This window comes from Mobula birostris, chromosome 2, assembly GCF_030028105.1.
Source record: "Mobula birostris isolate sMobBir1 chromosome 2, sMobBir1.hap1, whole genome shotgun sequence".
Classification (NCBI taxonomy): Eukaryota; Metazoa; Chordata; class Chondrichthyes; order Myliobatiformes; family Myliobatidae; genus Mobula; species Mobula birostris.
In genome coordinates, this window is record NC_092371.1 from 162,789,103 (window position 1) to 162,808,593 (window position 19,491).

Here is a 19,491-nt window from a genome sequence, read left to right on the forward strand (position 1 = left end):
GCTCAGTCTCATTCATGTTTAGCAACCAACAGCGGGGTAAAATCAAAAATTGATAAAATTCTGAGGTGGAGAATCGAACTCTCCACCTACAACTATGACATCATGTACAGGCCTGGGAAGCTCAATGAGCCCTCCGATGCCCTATCCCGGGGAACATGCGCCAGCACGCAGATCAACTGGCTATATGCCCTACATTTTTGCCACCCGGGGGTCACCCGGCTTTCCCACTTTGTGAAAGCCTGGAACTTGCCCTACTCCCTTGAGATCAGGACGATGACCAGGGACTGCCAAGTCTGCGCAGAGTGCAAACCACACTTCTACCGACCCAAAAAGGCACAACTCATCAAGGCCATCTGCCCCTTTGAGCGACTGAGTGTTGACTTTAAGGGCCCCCTCCCCTCCACCGACCGCAATGTGTACTTTCTTAACGTAATCGACGAGAACTCGGAGTTCCCCTTCACTATCCCCTGCCCCGATACCACTACCATGTCAGTCATAAGAGCCCTGCGCAAGCTGTTCACTCTGTTTGGATACCCATGCTATATCCACAGTGACAGAGGGTCCTCATTTATGAGTGACGAGCTGCACCAATACCTGCTGGCTAGGGGAATTGCAACCAGTAGGATCACGAGCTATAATCCTCGGGGGAATGGACAGGTGGAGAAGGAGAATGCCATGGTGTGGAAAGCCACACTCTTAGCCCTCAGGTCAAAGGGACTGCCAGTCTCTCGCTGGCAGGAGGTCCTTCCTGAGGCACTCCACTCCATCCGTTCTCTGTTATGCATGGCCACCAATGCCACCCCTCATTAGCAACTCTTTTCCCAGGAAGTCGACCACTGGGACCACCCTACCAACTTGGCTGACGTCCCCGGGGCCAGTGCTGCTCCGAAAACATGCAAGGAGCAATAAGTACTCCCCGATGGTCGAGAAGGTTCACTTACTTTGCGCGAACCCCCAGTATGCCTACGTGGTTTTACCTGATGGGCGGGAGGACACTGTCTCCATCCGCAACCTGGCGCCTGCAGGAGCACCGGGCCCCTACCCTGAACACTCCGTGGTGACTATTAACCCCGTACCCACCAATATATATACCCATGAGACACCGCGCACTCCAAGCCCTACACAGGCACCACATGACACTCCCATACCAGGCACAACGCACACGCACGAGGGATTACCGACGCCTAACGTGCTGACACCTCAAGTCAGGCTGGAGCCAGCACAACCGCCGTTGCCGGTGCAATCACCGCCGGTGCTATGTAGATCACAGCGACGGACCCGACCACCTGATAGGCTTGACCTGTAAATATACTTCTTGTAAATATTGTCAGCCACTTCACCCCGCGGGACTCTTCTTTTTAAAAAGGAGGGGTGAATGTGGTAAACCATGTATATAGGTTGTAACTGGGTTACCCGTCTGGACACACCTGGACACGCCCCTCTGCTGACTGCTCCTGTGGCTCCTCCCACAGACCCCTGAATAAAGGCAATTGTGTCACTGCTCCTCCCTCAGTCCAGGACAGACATACAGCATGGACGTGGATCCATTTTACTGTTAATAAAAGTCTTCCAGTACTTGCTCTACTTCCAGTCTTTTGGAGTAATTGATAGTGCATCAAAGAAGGGACAGAATTGACACGTGGAGTAACTGTGGAGTCTGCTATTTCCTTTGTTTATTAATGATGATACTGGTCCAGCTGGTATGGTAGTAGGGAGAAATGGAGGGGAGGAACTTGTCGAGAGGGATGTTCCTGTACCAGAACAGAACATTCTGACTCATGTATCTGAGATGAGTAGGGGCAGACCTCTCTGCCGATCACTACCTGGGAGCTTTATTTAGCCTAGCTGGCTCTGTAACATAGCAGTGAGTGCATTGCTTTAGCTGGGGTTCAATATCCACTGCTGTCTGTAAGGAGTTTGTATGTTCTCCCCGTAACCGTCTGAGTTTCCTCTGGGTGCTTCAGTTTCTTGCTACATTCCAAGGACGTACAAGTTCGGGTCAGTGAGTTATGGGCATGCTATTTTTCTTTTCTGAAGTCCTGATGAAAGGTTTCAGCCCAAAATATCGACTGTTTACTCTTTTCCACAGATACTGCCAGACTCCAGCATTTTGCTTGTGTTGCTTAGATTTTCAGCGCCTGCAGATTTTCTCTTGTCTGCTACGTTGACGCTGGAAGCGTGGTGACACCTGAGGGATACCCCAGCTCAATCCTCACAGATTTGATTTGATTTGACACATTTCACTGTATGTTTCAATGTACAGGTGACAAATAAAGCTCATCATTAAAAGATCTTTAATCCTTATCCTGAATACCTTTCTGCATGATTATCATTCTGTTCCTGATGTTTGTATTGTTTCTCTACACATTTCTCCGTCCAATTCCTGTTCATTATTTAGCTATTTTCAATAAAATCCAATTAGGTTTCCAGATCCTTACTGTCTTGCAATCTGCATGAACTACTGGTTTGATGCCTTTATTGCTGCCATTATGCTTCTGTTGTGCAATGGTATTTCCTCCCTCCCCCACCCTTCCTTTCCCTTTTGCCTCCTAAATGTTTTGTATCATCCATCGTTCCTTTGCTAATTGAATTCAATGATTTTAAGGCACCCCTTTAATGTTGAAATAGTTTAAAAGGGGCGGCATGGTAGTGTAGCAGTTAGTGTAACACCATTACAGCACCAGTGACCCAGGTTCAATATTCACCGCTGTCTATCAGGAATTTTGTACATTTTTCCTGCGGCCACGTGTAGAGCGAATGCAAGCAGGCCTTTTTCCCTCGAGGTCAGATGAAATGAGAACTAGAGGCATAGGTTTCGGGTGAAAGGTGAAATATTTAAGGGGAGTTGGAGGGAAAACTTGGTTGCTTAGAGGATGGTGCAAGTGTGTAACGAGCAGCCAGCGGAAATGGTAGATGCGGTTTCAATTATACCATTTAAGAGGAGTTTGGATGGGTATATGGATGAAAGGGATATGGAGGGCTGTGGTCTGGGTACAGGTGGACCAGGCCAACATGGACTGAGTGTGCTGAATGGCTAGTTTCTGCGCTGGCATGCTCCATGTGTCTGTGACTACAAACTCATGCGGGTTAGTCGGTTAATTGGCCGCATGGGTGTAATTGGGTGGCACGGGCTCATTGGGCCAGAAGGGCCTGTTAATGTGCTGTATCTCTGAATAAAATAAAAACTGACGCAGCTGATAGAGGCGCTGCCTCTCAGCACCACAATTCCTGGGTCAGTCCTGGCCTCAGCTGCTGTCTGTGTGGAGTTTGTATGTTCTCCCTGAGAGCGTGCAGGATTGCTCTGGGTGCTCTGGTTTCCTCCTGTATCCCGGCGATACGTAGGTTGGTAGGTTAACTGGTCACTGTAAACTCTTCCTCGTGTTAGGAGAGTGGTAGAGTCTGAACCACTGACGAGAATGTGGGAGAATAAATAGATAAATGGGATTAACGGAAATAGCTGGTTGATATTTGGCAAGGACTTGGCAGGCCAAGGAGTCTGTGCCTGTGCAGTATGGCTCTATGACAAGTTACTACATCCATTTTGACCCTCAACTTCATCCTAACAATACACATGTGATTCACTGGAGATACAAGGGAGAAAGATGCTGAAAATATGGATCAACATAGACAAAAAGCTAGAGGAACTCAGCACGACAGGCAGCATCTATGGAGGGAAATGAACAGTCGACGTTTCGTAGAACAGTATATCACAATACAGGCCATTGGCCCACAAATATTGTGCCAATATTTTAACTTGCTCCAAGACCAATCTACCCCTTCCTTCCCCCATAGCCCTTCATTTTATTTTCGCCCATGTGCCTTTCCAAGGGACCTTTAAGAGTCTTCAATGAATCTGCCTCTGCCATCACCCCTGGCAACGCGTTCCATACACCCACCACTTTCGGTGTACAAAGCCTATGTCTGATGTCCCCCTAAACTTACCTACAATCACCTTAAAGTTATGCTCCTTGGTGTTAGTCAGTTCTGCCCTGGGAAAAGGGCACTGGCTGATCAGTGGCTGTTATCATGAAGGGTCTTAGGCTGTTGTATCAACTATTCATTTACCTCCACAGATGCTGCTGACCTGCTGGGTTTCTCCAGCATTTTGTGTGTGTTGACATGTTTAAAATGTTTTAGTTTGTCACTCCCCTTTTTAGGAAAAGGGTAAACCTTTTGCAGGTTGGTTGGTTGGTTGTCAGTATTTGTGAATAGCTTTTCTGTGATTCCATTGTACTTCTTGCAAGAAAATGAATCTCGGGATTGTATATGGTGACAGATATGTACTTTAATAAGAAGTTTACTTTGAACCTTGATATCTTTATAGTCAAGAAATTTACATAACTGAGAGTGTAACTCTAATCTCTGTTAGTCTATTCCTCACTCTCTCTCTCTCCTTATTCCTTTAGATTTTTTTGATAAATTAGGTTTTCTAATGTTACTAAATTAATGTGTTACTTAGAACTAACTACACGCTGCCCTACTCAGTGGTATGGTCCCTGTCTGCATTGAGGATGGTAAGTATGTCCCATTAAAGCAGCATCCTCTCATTTTGAAAGCCACCCCTTCAGAGGAAATTTTCCCTCTGTATGTGGCCTCATGGCAACAAAAAAGTGTTGCTAATAATTTGAGATCATTACTTCCGAGTCTGTTGCGTATAGCGAGGGAGGACGAGGAAAACCTGAGGGATAGAGCAATTGGTCTCACACAATAGTAGGAAGATATTGTAATCTCTACAGAATATGTGACTGAAGGCCACGTAGATGCAGGAAGTGTAATGACTGTATAGGGAGCATGATTCCTATAAGGCTATGTTATGCCTAGCTAATCCTGGGGAACTCTTTGAAGTGGTAGCAGTCAACTATGACAGATGTCATACACTTGGATTTATCAAAGCCCTTGGATAAAGTACCATGTCAGAGGCTCGTGGTGATGACTATGCTATGTGGAGTGGAAAAGTTAGATGAATGAAGAGTCACATTAACTAAAGCTACAGGAGGCAGAGGAGAAAGAGAAAAATCGGAATCAGTATCTGAAATATTACCACTGACATGCTCCTCTTTTGGAGTGTGGGAAGGCAGGGGGACCTCCAGTGTCCCTGACTACTACACCTGCAAGAAGTGCCTTCAGTTTCCGGTAAGATGGGGGTGTGTTTTGACGCAGCGGCCTTTCTGGGTCCAAACAAAGGTGCAACTGTTCATCCTTTTATGTATTTTTTATGATTACAAGTCACCGCTGGACATCAAGAACATCAAATATGGCATGTGTATCCCACCAGCGAGTTGCTAGATAATGATGGAGCTGGACTTTTCGTGCACCATGTTGCAGCCTGTTTCAGCCACTCGGGTGGTGCGTGAGCCAACAAACAGTCGAAGTGTTTGGGGTGGATGTTTCTCTTGTGATCACGAGACCCTTTTGGACATTGGTAATGTAGAATACTGTATGTCTGAATGGAGAGACTGAGGGTGGGGGAGCTGTGTTGCTCCGGTTGTTGCGCGGATGAGGGTCCTGTGCCTCGGGCTTGCCAACAAAGGGTACACCAGGGCTGGCTATGTGTCGCTGGATTCCACACTGAGTTGGGGCCTAGCTCTTTCCATCAGTGCTGCTTTCCAGTGTTCGCTCCCGGGAAGACGAGCTGGATTGTGTTCGTCTGTGGTTGCACTTGCACAAAATGCGAAACTACTGTGCCTTGTTCTTGCAGAAACATGGCTCCAGGACAACATTCATACATCATCATTCTACCGGCCGTGACACTCAAGAACTTGGCTGTATTTTTATTATCATTTATATTATTATTGTTGTAACTATATGTTTTCCTGCTGTCATAACTATTTGTGTAATATGTGCTGTGTGTGACTGTTGTTACTGTGTATTGCCCTTTTGTCTCAGAGGAATGCTGTTTTGTTTGGCTGTATTCCTGTGTATGGTTGAATGACAATTAACAGCTGCAGACTGTGTTAAGGAGTTGGAGCTGGAACTGGATGAGCTCTGGATCATTCAGGAGGCTGAGGGGTAGATCGACAGGACATACAGGGACGTAGTTACAACCGAGGTGCTGAACAAAGGTAACTGGGTGACTGTCAAGAGGGTTAAGGGGATAGGCAGCCAGTTCAGAGAATGCCTGTGGCCATCCCCCTCAGTAAAAGCTTTGGGTACTGTTGGGGGTTTGAACTAACAGAGGAAAGCCACAGTGGTCAGTTCTCTGGCACAGAGTCTGGCTCTGTGGTTCAGAAGGGATGGGGGGGTGGGTTAGAAGAGGCACTGTGATGATAGGGGATTTGTTAGCTAGGGGAATGGACGGGATGTTCTGTGGATTAGAATGAGATTCCTGGATGGTATGTTGCCTCCCGGTGCCAGGGTTTAACACGTGGCGAAGCAAATGATGCAGGAAGGAGGGCTTCAGATTTCTGGAACGTTATGTTCTTTTCCAGGGAAAGTACAGAAGGAACCTGAACTGGGGGGGGGGGGGGGGGGAGGCTGGGATCTAAAATCCTTGTGGGAAGGTTTACTAGTGCTTTGCGTGGGTGGGGTGGGGGGAGGGGGAAAGTGATTTAAGCTAGAGTTGCAGGGGAGTGGGAACCAGAGCAGATAGTGAGGTGGTGATGGGGAAACATGTTGTTAAACCTACATACAAAGTCAGGAATTGAAAAGTTGAGCGTGGTGGGACTAATGCTCTGAGGTTCAATGCAAGAAAAAGCAGATGAGCTCGGCGTGGGTCAATACCTGGAATTATGATGTTGTAGCCATTAGTGAGACAGTTGCAGAAGGGCAGGACTGGCAGCTCAATGTTCCAGGGTTCCATTGTTTAAGACACAAAAGGGTATGAGGGATTAAATGGGGAGGGGTGGTGTTACTAGTCATGGAAAATGTCATGGCAGTGCTCAGTCAGGACAGACCAGAGAACTTGTCTAGTGAGGTGTTTTGAGTGGAACTGAGAAATAGGAAATGTATAACCATGTTAATGGGACTATATTAGAGGCTACCGAACAGTCCATGGGAATTAGAGGATCAAATTTGCAGAGAGATTGCAGACTGGTGCAAGAAGCATAGATTATTATAGTAGTTGGTTTTAACTTTCCACATATTGACTGGGTCTCCCATACTGTAATAGGACCAGATGAAATAGGGTTTGTCTAATGTGTTCAGGAAAGGTTCCTTAATCAGTACATAGAATTCCCAAGGAGAGAGTGTGATACTTGATTTGCTTTTAGGGAATGAGACAGGGCAGGTGACATAAGTTTGTGTAGGGGAACACTTTGCATCTAGTGATCCCAATACCATTAGTTTCAAAGTAAATATGGAAAAAGATAGGTCTGGTCCATGGGTTGAGATTCTAAATTAGAGCAAGGCCAATTTTGATGGTATCAGAAAGGTTCAGGCAAGTGTGGATTGGGACACGTTGTTTTCAGGCTAGTGCAGAAATTAAGATGGTGAGCCTAACATCAGTAGAGGGTAAGTTATCAGAAGGTATTCTAAGGAGCCAGAATTATAAGTATTTGGATAGATAAGAGCTATTTAGAGATAATTAACATGGCTTTGTGCACAGTAGGACATGTCTAACTAATCTATGAGTTTTTCGACAACGTTACCAGGAAGTTGTCCACATGGATTTTGCAAAGCTTTTGGCAAGGCCCCACAAAGGAGGTTAGTCACAGGATGTGGAATATTATATTGAAGCTGTATAAAACTTTGGTGAGGCCTAATTTGAAATATCGTGCGCAATTCTGGTCACCAACCTACAGGAAAAAATATCGGTAAAATTGAAAGAGTGCAGAGAAAATCTACAAGGATGTTGCTGGGATTTAAGCACCAGACTTGTAGTGAAAGGTTGAGTAAGTTAGCACTTTATTCTCTAGAATGTAGGAGAATGAGGGGAGATTTGATTGAGGTATACAAAATTATGACGGTAATAGATGGGATAAATGCAAGCAGGCTTTTTCCGCTAAGGTTGGGTAAGACTATAATTATAGGTCATGTGTTAAGGGTGAAAGATGAAATGTTTATGGGGAGCATGAGGGGGATCTTCTTCACTCTGAGGGTTGTGGGAGTGTGGAACGAGCTGCCAGCAGAAGTGGTGGATGAAAATTCTAGTTCGACATTTAAGAGTAATTTGGATAGGTACATGGATGGGTGGGATGTGGAGGTGCAGGTCGATGGGACTAGGCGGATTAATAGTTGAGCATGGACTAGATGGGTTGAAGGACCTGTTTCTGTGCTGTAGTGTTCTTTGACCTATGGCTTAGCTGATGTGAACCACCTTGTTTTGTGGAAGCAGTACAGTGCAAAGACATAAGACCATCAAAAGCAAAGCCCTCCCCACCACTTGGTATATTTACATGGATTGTTGCCACAAGAAACAGCAACCATCATCAGAGACTCCCGCCATCCAGGCCGTGATCTATTCTTGCTAATGTCCTTGGGCAGGAGGTACAGGAGCCTTAAATCTCACACTAACAGATTTAGGAATATGTTATTACCCTACAGCCATCAGGCTCCTGAACCAGTGTGGATAACTTCACTCACCTCAACTCTAAACTGATCGTACAACCTATGGACTCACTTTCAAGGACTCCTTCCTACTCATGTTCACAGTATTATTTTTATTTGGGCAGTTTGCCTTTAGCACATTGGTCTTTGTCAGTATTTGATGAATACTTTTTCATACAATTCTATTTATTTTTGCCTGTAAATGCTTGCAAAAAAATGATTCTCAATGTAGTATATGGTGACATACTCTGATAATAAATTTACTTTGAACTTCAAACCTTGAAATCATAAAAATTAACAAGCAGCTTAAGAAAGGATTAATAAGGTAGCATTCATGGCTTCGTGGACAATTCAGAAATCTGATGGTATTGGGAAACACGGTGTTCCTAAGATGTTGAGTATGTGTCTTCAGACACCTGAACCTCCTGTCTGGATGGTAGTAACAAGAAGAGACCTCCTGGATGGTGGAGGTTCTTAATAATGGGTGGTGCCTCCTTGAGGCACTGCCTCTTGGAGATGTCCTCGATGATGGGGAGGGTTGTGCCCGTGATGGAGCTGGCTGAGCCTGGAACCTTCTGCAGTCTCTTATGATCCTATGCATTGGAGGTTCCATACCAGGGTGTGATGCAACCTGTCAAAATGCTCTCCACTGTACATCTATAGAATTTGTAAGAATCTTTGTTGTACCAAATCTCCTCAATCTCGTAACAAAGTAGAGTTGTTGGTGTGACTTCTTCCTGATTGCATCAATGTGTTGTAGTGTCTGAGATGTTGACACCCAGGAAATTGAAGCTGCTCACCTTTTCCACCACTGACTTCTCAGATAATTATTCTGGCTGGAGAAATAAATGGGAGCAAAGTAGAAAGAAGATGTTCTCCAGTCTACACTGGGATCATCTCATACATGATTTACACTGATGGTTTAGATGAGAGACACATAATAAACATTTATAGACTTATCTAAGAAATTGGAGGGGCTCTAGAGGAGGTTCACGAAAATTATCCCAGGAATGAACAGGTTAATGTGTAAGTATTTGATAGCTCTGCACCTGTACTCACTGGAGTTTCAAAGAATGAGGGGGATCTCATTGCAACCTATCGAACTTTGAAAGGTCTAGGTAGAGGGGGTGTGGAGACTACAACCTCAAAATACAAGGATGTCCCTTTAGAACAGAGATAAGAAGGAATTTCTTTGGCCAAAGGGTGGGGAATCTGTGGAATTCGTTGCCACGGACAGCTGTGGAGGACAAGTCACTGGGTGTATTTAAAGCGGAGGTTAATAGGTTCTTGATTAGTAAGGGCATCAAAGGTTATGGGGGAAGGCAGGAGAAAGGGGATGAGAGGGACAATAAATCAGCCATGATTGAATAGCAGAGCAGACTGAATAGGCCAAGTATCCTAATTCTCCTCCTACAGTATGTCTGATGCTGGTAGCATTTTGATAAAACTGCACAGGAAATCTCTCCTGAGGGTTCTTGTCAACTACATCAGAGGTGAATAAAACTAGAAGAGGTTGATCTATGGTAAGGGGCAGGAGATTTCAAGGGGATGTGAGGGGGACTATTTCTGCTCTGTGAGCACCTGAAATGCACTGCCAGAGAGAGTGGTGGGAACAGATGCTGACAGCATTTAATTGGTGTCTCAATAAACACATGAATTAGCTATGGGCTACAGGTTAACTGCTAGAAGATGGGATTAATATAATACCATAAAACATCAGAGCTGCACCAGGCCATCGAGCCTATCGAATCTGCTTCACCATTCCATCACAACTGACTATTATTCCCTCTCAACCCCATTCTTCTGCCTTCCCAGTGTAACCTTATGCAGGCTCATAAACAGAAGAATGTGCTTAGTGCTGAGAAGATGTGCAACAGCACAAGGCAATAGTGGCAGACTTGGAGAATGAGCAATATTGAGATCAGCTGGACTTCATATAGGTAAATATGTTAGAATGAGATTAAAGAGGAAAGGGATCTCAGGATGCAGGTAAATAAATCATTAAAATCAGCATGACGGATCAGATGCTGACAAAAGCTATACAATTGTGAAGAAGTGAAGTTGCATTAAACTTGAATAAGCCATTAGATTTCTGTGCAGTCAACATGAACAATGAGACATGGTGTCTCTGGTGGAAATACCCCATCGAGATTCTTAAAGAGACATTCCAGCTCGGAGAAAGACTGAACGGATTGGACCCATTTCCTTTAGAAATGTTTGGGGGGGGGGGGGGATTCCAAAACCGGTGACCATTAATAAGTGTTTTAGTTGGAGAGTAATTACAATGTGCGGTGCTGTACCACAGAAAGTGGTTGAGGCAGATAGTGGAGGTACCTCCAGAAGAGGACTAGGCATGTACAGAGAGAAAGGAAATGGTTTAGAATGATCCACTGAGATGAGATAGACTGGGAGGAGACTTGTATGGTTGATCAATAAAGGCATAGTAATATGAGTTGAATAGACTAAATCTGTGCTGTCTGTTGCATTTATTTCCAGATAAAATTGGTTGATGAAGAGTATGCTGGACTTTCAGGGAGTAAAGATTAGCGTTATTTGTCATGTGCATCGAAACATCAAAACATACAGTGAAATGTGTGGGTTTCAGATTCTGATTCATTTATTTATCACGTGGAAACATACAGCGAAATACATTAACAACCAACGCATCCTATGGATGTGTGGCGTTGTAAGTGTAACACCGAACGCAAGCAACAATACAACAGCAAAGTAAGCCTCTGTTCCTCCCTCCCACCCACCCGTACACGCACATGCACGCACACACATTTCTCAACCCCAGGAGAGTCCAGCCACCTTGGGCCTCCACCACCTCCTGCAGACTTGCGGATTCATAGACATTGTCTGACCCAACCCACCATTTCAGGTTAATGGTCTGAAGTCCGGCTTTTTCTGCTCTGTCAACACATCACCACACCATTGACTATCATTCCTCTGCCAGGCGAAGTGGTTTCACTCTACCCCTTTGGGCCTTTTTAACACCCGAATTGGACCACAAATGAGTACCCTAAAGTTGGAAGGTGTGCATAACTAGCTGACCATTGAATAAAGCAGCAAGTTATTTGTCTGTTTGACATTCTAATTGTCTTACCAAACTCTTCATTAAATTTGATGTATTTTGATCTCTTTGCAGAAATTGAACAATTCCAGGATAGCGACACAAAGAAGGAAGAAGAGAAGCAATACCTTGATATTATCAGCAACAAAAACATTAAACTTGCTGAGCGGGTGCTGATCCCAGTGAAACAATATCCAAAGGTACGAACAGCATAATCTCTTCCTATGGCATATACTTGCCTCCGCACTTAACCAATAATAACTGCTTAATGTATTATATGAAATTTATGGCATTGCAGTGACCCATTTTTGGGCCTAAACTTCAGGATTATGGCTCATATAAGCTATCCTTTGACTTTCTCTCAACAAACATCAATTACAGGACCCACTTTTCCTGCCTGTTACACGGAGTGGCTACAGAAAAGGCACACGTGCGAGTAGGATGAACACATCAGGTAGAAAAGAGGGAAGATCAGATGAAGGAGAATGGGGTGAGGATAGGAAGGATGTTATTAACATGGAAAGGATGCAGAAGAGATTCATAAGGTTGCTACTGGGTCTGTACTCACTAAAGTTTAGAAAAAATGAGGGGAGATCTCATTGAAACCCATCGAATATTAAACTGCTTAGATAGAGTGGATGTGGTGAGGATGTTTCCAATACTGGGAGAGTCTTAGACCAGAGGGCACAACCCCAGAGTTCCTTATGAAAAGAGATGAGGAATTTCTTTAGCCAGAGAGTGGTGAGTCTGTGGATTTCATTGCCCAGACAGTTGTGGAGGCCAGGTGAGTGGGTATATTTAAAGCAGAGGTTGAAAGGTTCTTGATTAATCAGGGTGTCAAAGGCTAACAGAAGAAGGCAAGAGAATGGGGTTGGAAGGGATAATAAATCAGCCATGATGGAATGATGGAGCAGTCTTGATGGGGCAAATGGCCTAATTCTCTTCCTACCTCTCTTGGTTTTATGGCTGGGACTTTTTTCCCTGGTGTGTAGAATCCTGAGGGTGACCATGAAGGGCACAAAGACGACAAAATCTGCAGATGCTGGAAATTCAAGCAACATGCACAAAATGCTGGAGGAACTCAGCAGGCCTAAGGAGAAGAGTAAACAGTCAGTGTTTCAAGCCGAGACCTTTCATCAAAACTGGGAAAAAAAAGATGAGGTTAGAGCAAGAAGGTGGGGGGAAGGGAGGAAGATATACAAGGTGGTAGATGATAAGTAAAAACAGGATTCTCCCCCCCCCCACTTCACCATTCCCATTTTCTTCTCTCACCTCATCTCCTTACCTACCCATCACCTCCCTATGGTGCTGTTCTCCCTTCCATTTCATCCATGGTCTTCTCGGCTCTCCTATCAGATTCCTCCTTCTCCAGCCCTTTATCTTGTCTTGTCCACACTGCACCAACCTGGCCTATTAACATGCCGGAGCAATGTGTGGTTAAGTGCCTTGCTCGAGGACACAACAAGCTGCTTCAGCTATCTCTTTCACCTGTCAGCCTCCCAGATCTTTACTTACCATTCCCCCTCTCCCAGTTTCACCTGTCACCTACCACCTTGTTCTTCTTCCTCCCCTCCCCTGCCTTGTTGCTCTAACTTCTCATCTTTTTTTCCAGTCCTGATGAAGAGTCTTGGCCTGAAACGTTGGCTGTTTACTCCTTCCCATGGATGCTGCCTGGCCTGCTGGTTCCTCCAGCATTTAGTGCATGTTGTGTGAATGGTCACAATATTCTTTCCCAAGATCAGGGAGTCTCAACTTATAAGGCATAGAATTAAAGTGACAGAGGACAGATTTAAAGGAAATCTGAAGGGCTGATTTTTTTTTCCCACACAGAGGGTGGTGGGGATATGGAATGTGCTTCCAGAGGAGCTGGTAGAGGTGGCTGCACTTTACAAGACAATTAGACAGCTACATGAATAGGAAAGTTTTAGAGGGATACCAGAAGGGCAGGCAGATCTGACTAAGTCAGATAGGAAACTGACTGACTCTGAGAAGCAGTGTGTGTAATTCAGCAGAATAGTCTGATTATCTCCTGTAACTACCTGGTATTTGTTTGCAATACTGTATTTTTCCAACGTCTCTATAATGTTCACCTCAATTATTTCCTGTGGCACTCATTTCTAACCACTCCTTGTTAACCAGTACTCCTCCGGTCTGCTGTATCAGAGTTATTACTAACAAGCATATAGTAAGGCCTCTAGTTTTGTTCTCTTCCACAAACAGAAACATCTATCTAAGAATCCACCCATTGTCAATGGCACTGAAGGCACTATATAGTCACCACATTGCTGGTAACTTCTTATGATATAGGACAGTGGTCTCCATCCTCTGGGCCGCAGACCGATACCAGGCCGCGAAGCACGCAGGGGTGCAGCGGTAGCCAGAGCGCACCCAGCACATCTTTAAGAAAAAAGCCGAAATAAACAAGCTAATTAATTAGGTGCCGCCTGGCACATAAATATCGGCCCAGATCAGAGGTGATTGCCGATTTCACTTGCTCAACGCGATGTTCACTCCTCTTTCCAGGGCGCTGGAACCTTTAGCTGTTCCATTGTTTGGTCAATTTAAACGTCAGCCCAGACAGATTGAAAAGACTGGGCTGTCAGGATCGAGGTGACATGCTGAATCTACACAAACTTCTAATAAAGTATAGGCGCTGCCGTGCTCCCTTTGTAATGACGGTTACGTGCTGGTCCCAGGACAGATCCTCTTGACACTTTTCAGAGAGAGAAACGTCGATCCTTAATGCCGAAGAATTTAAAGTTATTGACCCTCTCCACCTCAGTTCCTCTAATGAAGACTGGCTTCTGGGCGGCACCTAATTAATTAGCTTGTTTATTTTGGCTTTTTTCTTAAAGATGTGCTGGGTGCGCTCCGGCTACCACTGCGCCCCTGCATTCTTCGCGGCCCGGAGGTTGGGGACCACTGATATAGGAAGAGACTATTTGGCCCATCAAGTCTATGGCAGCTCATTGAAAGGTGATTCTTTCTAATGCCAGGTGCTGTTACCTATGCTCGCTTGAAATACATCAATGGAATGTTTCTGGGATACATCCATATAAACAAAAGGTGAATGAAACATGTATTGGAATATTAAGAAAGGAGTGGGCAATAGCCTGGAAAATCTGCTGGTCTGGCACTACCTCTGTCCTGAGTGTGCTGGATGAATGGAGTTTCTGTACAGCTGCAGGATTGGAAGTCATAACGTGTACAGTACATAGTATTTCAGCAAGTAGAAGCGGACACTGTCCACTTCACTCTTAAGGGCATCTGAGTTGATCTGCTCAGCCATCTTTCCACCTTCTCACCCCCTCTGGGTGAAGCAGCTTTTCAGTCATTTAATACAAGTAAAAATACAGCCAGACCATTTCAAGAACATTGACCTAGGAAGGAATTGCTGCTTCTCCCTCCACTCATAACAGGCTTCATTGGCTTATTGTTTGAGCTCCCACCATAACTCACTTCATTGTCATGAGTTGCCTATGCTCCTGTTGACTTGTGCTCTCTACGATTTGTCACTGTTTCAACCATCCTTCACTTTAGCTTCTTTCTCACTATTGATTTTTTTAAAGGATCCATTACTTTCCGTGGCTGGTATAGCTGGCCACCCGTTGTGATCAGTCAGCCCTTTCCACACCTCTGAATGTTCTCCTTTGGATTTGTTCCAGCCTGTTTATCAGTGGTTCACCCTTCACCCCTGTGTAAAATATCTGATCTAGGTTTGATGTTAAAATTCCCAGTCTTCCGCATATCTCTGTGTACTTTCCTCTCCCTATTCCTTCCACAGTCCCACCACCCTTCAAAAAGGCCAGGGTGCCGCACTCCCAGTGTCTCAGGTGTTCGCGTGCTGAACCATCGTGACTTCATCTGCTGAGCCCCTCACATTTGGAATCCGTTCCCTCTCCACTTCATCAGGGATCCCCACCACCCAGACCATGCTCTTTTCTCGCTGCTACCATCAGGTAGAAGGTACAAGAGCCTCAGGACTCGCACCATCAAGCTCAGGGAACAGTTACTTACCCACACCATCTTGATTAAAAGGGGACAACTACACTCACTTGTCCATCCATTGAGATGTTCCCACAACCAGTGATCTCACTTTAAGGACCTTTTATCTTGTTATCTCACTTTCTCGTTATTTATTGATATTTATTTACATTTGCATTTGCACAGTTGGTTGTCTTCTGCACTCTGGTTGATCTTTCATTGATTCTGTTTTAGTTATTATTCTATAGATTTTGAGTATGCCCACAGGAAAATGAATCTCAGGGTTGTATATAGTGACAAATTTGTACTTTGATGATAAAATTTACTTTGAAGTTCACTTTAAAATGTTATTGCAAAGCTGGCACAGCAGGGATTTGTCTTAGTTGCTTGCCCTAATATTTCCCATTCCATTAGTATTTTGTGAGAAACACTAAGGCAAATTCTATTGCAGTGAAATATATAAATATAAATGCTAATCAAGAAAACTGCAGATGCTGGAAATCTAAATCAAAAACAGAAAATTTTGGAAATACTCTGCAAGTCATGACAGCTGCATCCATGAGAAGAGAAAATGAGTTAATGTCAGAGACCCTTTGTTAGAACTGGGAAGGAGACTAAACAATGCTGTTAATTTGGCATGGAGAATGCGTGAGATTGTTAGTCCATGTGAGTCTGAATTCAAAGCTTGAAGTTCAAAGTCCTGTGATCGTTGAGTCCTAGGGTTGATACTGAAGATTAAATCCCAGAGGTCAAAGACCGAAGTTGGTGAGTTTAGAAGTTGAAGTCCGATGGTCAAGCCTCATGGATGGGGTGCTCTGAAAGTCAAAGACCCGATGTCTGCGAGTCTGGGCCAGGGATTGGAGGATGGAAGCTCGGACGAGGTCTATCCTGGAGTTTAGGCCTGTCTGTGTGTGAGTGGGTGGGTGGGAGAAAGAGAAGAGAAGAGATTCTCTTGTGTTGTTCAGCTGAACATTGTAGGCATGCTATGTGGCACTGGAATGTATAGCGACACTTGTAAATTCTTAGGTTGTGTTGGTTGTTCACGCAAATGACACACTTCACTATATTTCTGAAATAGCATATATATGTGATAAATCAATGAACCGGATTCTGATTAGAGGAGGGGGAAACTTCTGATTAGGTAATACTGAGGTTGATACTGGATAAGCTGTAAGCAAGGTAATCATGTTAATGAGTGAATGAGAGCAGTTAGTGGGTGAGAACAAGACAGAAGAACAGCTGAATGTGGAGGTGGTGAAATTCAAAGCAGGAAGACATAACTGGCAGTTCAGACTGGGCACACACTCCACTTCCAGAGAAAGAGAGAAATAAATAAAAAAGAGAAAAAAGAAAATAAACTGAGCCAATAGATAACTGATACATGAAATCATAGTATCCAATATTAAGTCTAAGAGGCTACAGCATTCCCAGATGGGAGATCACTGTTGTTCCTGAAGCTTGCTTTGGGCCTTGTTGTTGCGTTACAGTAGAGAGGTCAGAGTGGAATGGGATGGTGAAATAAAGTGACAGGCAATGGGAAGCTCAGAGTCGTCCCTGTGGGCTGAATACAGACCTGCAAAAAGCACTCACCCAGTAAATGTTTGGTTTCCCTTAATGAAGAGGCGACCAGACTCTGAACACTGAATGCAGTGCACTATAAATACTGCAGTACAGTACGCAGTGGCCACTTTATTTGGTACACTTGTACACCTGCTCCTTAATGCAAATATCTAATCACCAAATCACGTGGCAGCAACTCAATGCATAAAAGCATGCAAACATAGTCAAGAAGTTCAGTTGCCGTTCAGACCAAATATCAAAATGGGGAAGTAATGTGATCTCAGTTCAACGATAGTTGGTGCCAGATGGGGTGGTTTGAGTATCTCAGAGGCTGCTGATCTCCTGGAATTTTCTCACACAACAGACTCTAGAGTTTACAGAGAATGGTGTGAAAACAAAAAACATCCAGTGAGTGGCAGTTCTGTGGGCAAAAGCGCCTTGTTAATGAGAGAGGTCAGAGGAGAATGGCCAGACTGGTTCAAGCTGACAGGAAGGTGACAGTAACTCAAATAACAACGTGTTACAACAGTGGTGAGCAGAAGAGCATCTCAGAATGCACAACATGTCACACCTTGAAATGGATGGGCTTCAGCAACAGAAGACCACGAGCATACACACAGTGGCCACTTTATTAGACACAGAAAGTATATCATAAAGTGGCTATTGCGTGTAAATGCTAATTGTGTGTGTAGTCTTGGATTACAAGAGACTGCACGTAAAAGATACCAGTTAAAACAGCTGGAGAAAATTGAGTCAAGATTGCTTTGAAATTTGGCTGTGATTCAAATCAGGCCTAAAAGTATACATCCTGTAAATGAGTGTTCCACCACGATTATATTACTTTCAATCATAAGTCCCAGGAGAGTTAATGTTGATCTCTTGTCATTTTAATGAAACTGATTTGAGTGTCTGGATATTAATGCTGGATTCTGTTCAGAGAATGGCACTACTGATCCTTCTGCACAATCACCAAGCACTCAGAACCTGGCTCAATTGGCACAGTATAAGTTGGATTACAGGCAATGGTGTGACTAAATGAGACTCCTGAGAAAACCACTTGACCAATTAGTACACTCGCTTCCTTATGGCCAACACAAGGCTTGATCACTCCAACCCAGTTCAAATCCAGAATAAGCTCCAGCTCCAGCCAGTGTTTTCTGAGGTCAGTTTAAGATTAGCTTTATTTTTCACTTGTACACCGAGACATGCAATAAAGTGCATTGTTTGTGTCAGTGGCCGGTGCACTCTGAAGATTGTGCTGGGGGCAGCCTGTAACTTTGCTGGATCAAATAACGACAGCACAAAAAGATAGTTACTTATCTTTTCACCCGTTTATTTCTTCGAGCTCAGCCGGCAAGTGAACTTAGTCCCGACATCAGGGAGAGACCCCCTCTCATCTCCCCGGCAGTTACAAGGCCACCGATACAAAAGAACAATCAGTTTGATAACCATTCCGGTCAAGTCAATGGATTATTAATACAGAGAACAATCAGTTTGATAACTATTCCGGCCAAGTCAATGGACTATTGATTAAAAAAAAGTACTATCAATTTGTTAGACACTCCAGCCATCTTTATTAAAGAAAAGAATGTCCTACCTGGTTTGCTGGAGCCACAACTTAATTACTAAGATAAGAACATCTGTCAAATTTATGCTTTAATTAAGAAAGGAATGTTCTGGCTAATTTCTATCAGGTACTGCTTTATGTCAAGATCAAAAGGTGTGAAAAGCCCAGAGACATCTATGTGGATCTGGGCGAACTTTAATCATCTTGCTCCAAAGAAGGCAGCTGTGAGACATTATTCAAACACACTGCAGTCACAAACGTAGTCAATACTTAATTCATTGTTTACAGGGATCTGAGAATCCCCCATTCCCTTAAACTTTATCAAGCCTGCAAGTGTTGCCATACTTTTGCTACCAACGTAGTATGCCCACAATTTACTAACCCTCACCTGCACCTCTTTGTAATGTGTGTGGAAACCAGTGCACCTGGAGGAAATCCACAGGGTCATGGGGAGAATGCGCAAACTCCTTACAAACAGCAGTGGAGATTGGACCCTGATTGTGATCCTGGGACTGTAAAGCGATGTGCTAACCGTTACGCTACCATGCCACCCATTTATACAGATGCCAGTCTGTTCCTGGTCATTTCAGGGCCACATTGTTAACCACAGTGCGGTTCCAGGTTCTGAATCATTCCCTCTATCCTGGCCCTTCATGTTAGTTCCTCTAAAAAGACGGGTTTCCTTTTCACACAATTTCCTATGACCTAAATCTTCAGTGCAGTAAAGAAGCTCATTTTGATTGATGGACTGATAAAACATTAATATTTTAGTCTTTTAATATTTAAAATGGCCATTAAAAGGGCTGCAGTTTGAAGTAAAGAT

The 19,491-nt window shown here is 44.2% G+C and overlaps 1 protein-coding gene across 3 annotated transcripts in view; it reads left to right on the top strand.

Annotated features, from left to right (window-relative positions):
* Nucleotides 1-19,491, top strand: part of khdrbs2 (KH domain containing, RNA binding, signal transduction associated 2) — a 545,499-nt gene that overhangs the window by 137,554 nt on the left and 388,454 nt on the right. For all 3 annotated transcript variants that reach the window (XR_011889050.1, XM_072278088.1, XM_072278072.1), the window contains exon 2: nt 11,633-11,757. Coding sequence is in view for 2 of the 3 variants with exons in the window: in XM_072278088.1 (XP_072134189.1) it covers nt 11,633-11,757 (125 nt within the window). In the remaining variant the exon portion in view is untranslated. The remainder of the gene's footprint in view (nt 1-11,632; nt 11,758-19,491) is intronic.